The 4,425-nt window shown below is 36.4% G+C and overlaps 1 protein-coding gene across 1 annotated transcript; it reads right to left on the bottom strand.

The window, feature by feature from the left end:
- Positions 1 to 2,827: 2,827 nt before the first annotated feature.
- LOC117178671 lies at positions 2,828 to 3,286 on the bottom strand. Its single transcript, XM_033370096.1, has one exon. The coding sequence runs from the start codon at positions 3,284 to 3,286 to the stop codon at positions 2,828 to 2,830; it is 459 nt and encodes a 152-aa protein (XP_033225987.1).
- Positions 3,287 to 4,425: the final 1,139 nt, after the last annotated feature.

The raw sequence follows: 4,425 nt of genomic DNA, 5'->3' as shown, positions 1-4,425 counted from the left end.
TCCATCGACGACGGTATGTTTGTCTGTCATTTCTTTTGTGAAAGGCCTTTGAAAAAGTGATTTCTTAGTCAAGTTCAAATCTTCTGCGCTTAGCGTTTGCCCATTCTGGGAAGCGCGCTATATGAGTCAACGGTGTTGACTCATATTGTCATTGGTTTGTTTAAACATGTTACTGACCACATCGCTTGTGTCGCTAAAGCTACCAGGATTGGTTCTGTTCGCTGAGAATGTGAAGCCCTTGCGCACTTTCATTTTCTTGAATGCTGAAGGCTGTCATTTTCAAATGACTGTCTTTCTTGTACGAGACCATAAAACAAAGTCACTATATTTTTAACGAAGTATTTTTAAAAGTAAAAATCATTTTGGGACGGGATTCAATTGAAAAATAAGATGACCAACCGACGGATCGAACGGATATCTTTTTGTCTCGCGTTTACAAGTGCATATATGATGTTTGCCGAAGAAAGGGGGCTTACTCTGACAAGTGAAATTTTGCAGGACGAGCGGTTGAAGTCGACTCGAGAGACCGGACGTTTAGTAGAGAGGGAACACTCACGAAATTTTTCTTCTCCACTTACACCTACATTTTCACGGAAGGAGATAGTTTGTAGACGCGGCTGACGGACGGGGTATAGATCAGACACTTAGACGGTATAGTGAGTGGTGGGAGATGTTTCACAGAATCTCGAGCTCTCAAGCCAAAGTCCTATTACTCGGGTATCCAACAACTCAATTATTAGCAATAATAATGTTTGGATATTTTTTCCGATGGATTCATTAAAAAGAGCAGCTCAGAAACTATCGAAATGTGTAAAAACCTTGATTTAGATTTTTTAGATTAAGCCCCCTTTCTTCGGCGCACGTAACATATACTTGACATACCTTCTCTCTCTATTCGCGTCTCTCTTTTGAGCGGCGATTCGCAATCTCTGTAAAGACTCTTTTTCGATATCCCCGCTTCTGTCTTGTTAAGCAAAAAATGTGTGCTTCGTGGCTTCACTGCCAAACACTGGTGCTCCTTTTGTGTCGCATGCTAGCGAGACGTACACCTGTCGAGTGAATAAAGGACGTTTACATTAAGAAAAATGGATTATACCGCTTCTCATATTGAATTTTTGAATTTAAAACAGCAATTTGGAGATATTGAGTCGTATAATATCGATGGTAATTAAAAAAAGAATTATTATAAAACTTGATATCTAGATTGTACAGCCTGAGGATGAAATGCATTGAGAAAACTATATCGCATGAATTATACAATATATCGTAATTTCCGCGCCATATATCGTAATTATCGCATTATAATAGCGCAAAATCGTGATATCGTACATTATAAGTTTTTACATTATATACTGCATAATTGTGCAATATATTACGTAAGAATTTAAGTTTACTACGCTATCACATTGTATTTCTTCTTTTGTGATCTCAGGAGGGTTCATGTAGTCAGCAAGCGTCACAGACAAAATTAAAGATAAAGTTTACATCGATTCCAGGTGAAAGATTCACCGGAACCAAAATTACCGTTACCAGATGAACTTTACATGAATCGAACATAATCCCTGATTTCGGAGAAAATATCTCAGTAAGAACAAATTTTTTTGGTGTTTTCTGGCGTTGATTCTAAATGTTTACCGAAATTTGATCTTTTAACGCAACGTAGTCGACGAGTTCAGAATTATTTTCCTAGCCTCAGTGAACCTTTGGCCGAAATATGTTTAAGCATTAACCATTGTAGGTCTTACCTGCAGAAAATTTGTGCTTTTTTCTGTGATTATTTTAAATCTGCTGTGGACGCCGTAATAGACGACAGCAGGGCGAGCAGAACAAATTTTTTCCAGGTGTGGAGTAGCGAAAGAAGAATGGAGTTGAGGGGGGGAGGGGATGATAGCAGTTTTTTCTGTTTTTAATATATACGTAATTTATTTAATTGATAAGCCTATAAAGACATTATATAATATTTATATAATATATTATTATATCCTAACAAATAATTATGTGTAAATTGATATTCTTTTTATTTACAAATCGTCAATATTGTTAATAATTTTTGCTCTGTTCTCTTGCAACAACTCTTTCGCTAGGTGCGAATGTACGTGTAACAAAGCAAGGAAGTCTAACCGCTTTGCTTTCATAGATTACCGCAAATAGTTTTTTAATCTGCTCAATGCTGAAAACGATCTTTCAGCACTACATGATGATGCTGGTATGGTTAATAAGAAACTTATTACTTTCATAAACTCTGGAATTAAATCGGGTAAGTTAGGATTGTATTTTAAATAAGCGACAACGTCCTTCAAAGACTTAGTTTTTACATTTTTAGTGCTATTTGATCGAAAAATATATGTCGATGAAGAGATAAACGGTGAGGATTAAAATCTTTCCTATACAAGGATGTAATAACTGTGACATTCGAATCTTTTCCTGTCGCGCAATCTTCAAATTTCTCTAAATGTTTCGAATTTTCGCACTCAAATCTATATTTCATTGATACAATAGCTTGGTGAATCAACTCGTAGAAAATTTTTTGATAATATTCTTTTGAACTAGAAAAAGCATGAGCATTGTTGAGCGCAGGATCGATTCTGGAAGATTTTCTATGCTGGCGAAGAATCTCTGGGTCGGGTAAATCTAGGGCAAACGAACCTTCGACAGCTTTCGTCCAAATATCTTCAAAACCTGAACTTCGAACTATTTCTAGGTGTTCTGTGTCAATGTGGATTTTTTCATATGCTTCACTAATACTGAGCTCGCATTTTTGCAGTTCAGCATTCAAAACCTCAACTCTTTCTAAAATTAATATTATAATCTTCATGAAGAAGTAGAACTAGAAACTGTCTATCCTTTTAAAAAGGCCAGCTGCTTTAGCGCACGCAGATATATCTGACTCGCGGTCGTCGCGCTTTTCTTCAAAAAAGTTAAGGCAAGAATTATACACCGTTTTGTTGTACATTCTTTTTGCCGATTTGATGCGAAGCAGCCACATTTTCAGGCAAAACGGCATTAAATCTGGGCTATCATCTGTAAGTAGTTCTTCAAATTGCGCTAATCTTTTCAGAAAATCGCGAATAAACTTGATCGCTTCTTTGAGAATGCCAAGAAAGTTCTTCACAGGTAGAACACCTTTCATGGCATCTTGAACAACTAGGCTTACTGTGTGAGGCCGGCAATGAATGTACAGTGCTGTTGGTTCATCCTGCCGTATTCGCTTCTGAAGACCAGAAATATCTCTGCCAATATTCGCAGTTCCATCGACACATTTTCCACATAATTTCGAAATATCCATTCCAGCCTAATCATAACATCCTTGATAATTTGATACAGAGTTGCTGCTTTTGTATTTTTGGTTTCGTAAAAACCTATCAAATCCTCTTGAATAACCAAGTCTTTAGAAACGGTTCTAACTGAAAAAGAAAGTTGCTCTTTACGAGATGCATCGGAAGTTTTATCTGCAATGATCACGAAAAACTGTGCGCTCCTGATTTTTGCTAGTAATCTTGAAAGAACTTCTCGAGACATCGTTTGAAAATTTTCATCTACAGCAGCGTAATGAAGCCATTGCTTTTTTCCACTAACCTGCAGCAGCAACCACTTTTTTAGTTCTTAAATATCTGCTGCCCGTGTTTTCAGGAAATGTATGAAGTTCGAATTCACATCACATTGATCTCCACGCAAACCCAGACCTCAACGTGCAAGAAGAGTTGCTGTACAGAAGATGGTATCTAACACGACGCGAGCCTTATGCATTTCTTGTTCCTTTGCTGTTGAAATTCTCGCCCAAACACTGGGCTTTTCGAGACTTAAAATGCCAGTGCTAGCAGCAATATGAGGTGAGCTTTTTTCATGGCTAGTAAAGCGCGCAATTGCGTTTTTCCAGCAATCGAAGCCCTCGTCTACAAAAGCTTTTCGTCAATTTGCGCTACTACTATCCTCAGACAGAGGAAGCTTTTTCTGAAAAGCGTCGCCACATGTAGTACAGATACATTTTTCTTTTGAATTAAGACTCAACCAACGATATTTCTCTTTCCACGTACCAAAAGCCTTGGGAACGTTGAATTTAACTGAAAGAAATATTTCGATTTCGTTTGAAAAGATAATAATAATTACTAGTATAATAAACATTAATTTTTAATTCAAGTCAAATTTAAAGACCAAATGAGTAATAAATAATAATAATTTTAAATCCAATTTTATATTGCAACTTTAAATCCTATACGAATTTTGAAAAAATTACCTGCTTCGTGCCGCTGCTCATTCGATGTAGTAGTTATATGGCAGTTTTTAGTTCTCTTTTCCTTTGATGTACCGGGATCGAATTTTTCTGTAATAATTATACATAGTTCTATTAGTTTTATTTAGAAAATGAGTACATTTATGTACAGTAACATTTTAAAATTAGGCTTAACACCATCAGGATCAATGTTA

The sequence above is a fragment of the Belonocnema kinseyi genome, chromosome 8 (assembly GCF_010883055.1).
Source record: "Belonocnema kinseyi isolate 2016_QV_RU_SX_M_011 chromosome 8, B_treatae_v1, whole genome shotgun sequence".
Lineage (NCBI taxonomy): Eukaryota > Metazoa > Arthropoda > Insecta > Hymenoptera > Cynipidae > Belonocnema > Belonocnema kinseyi.
This window is presented reverse-complemented; position numbering and strand designations above follow the sequence as displayed.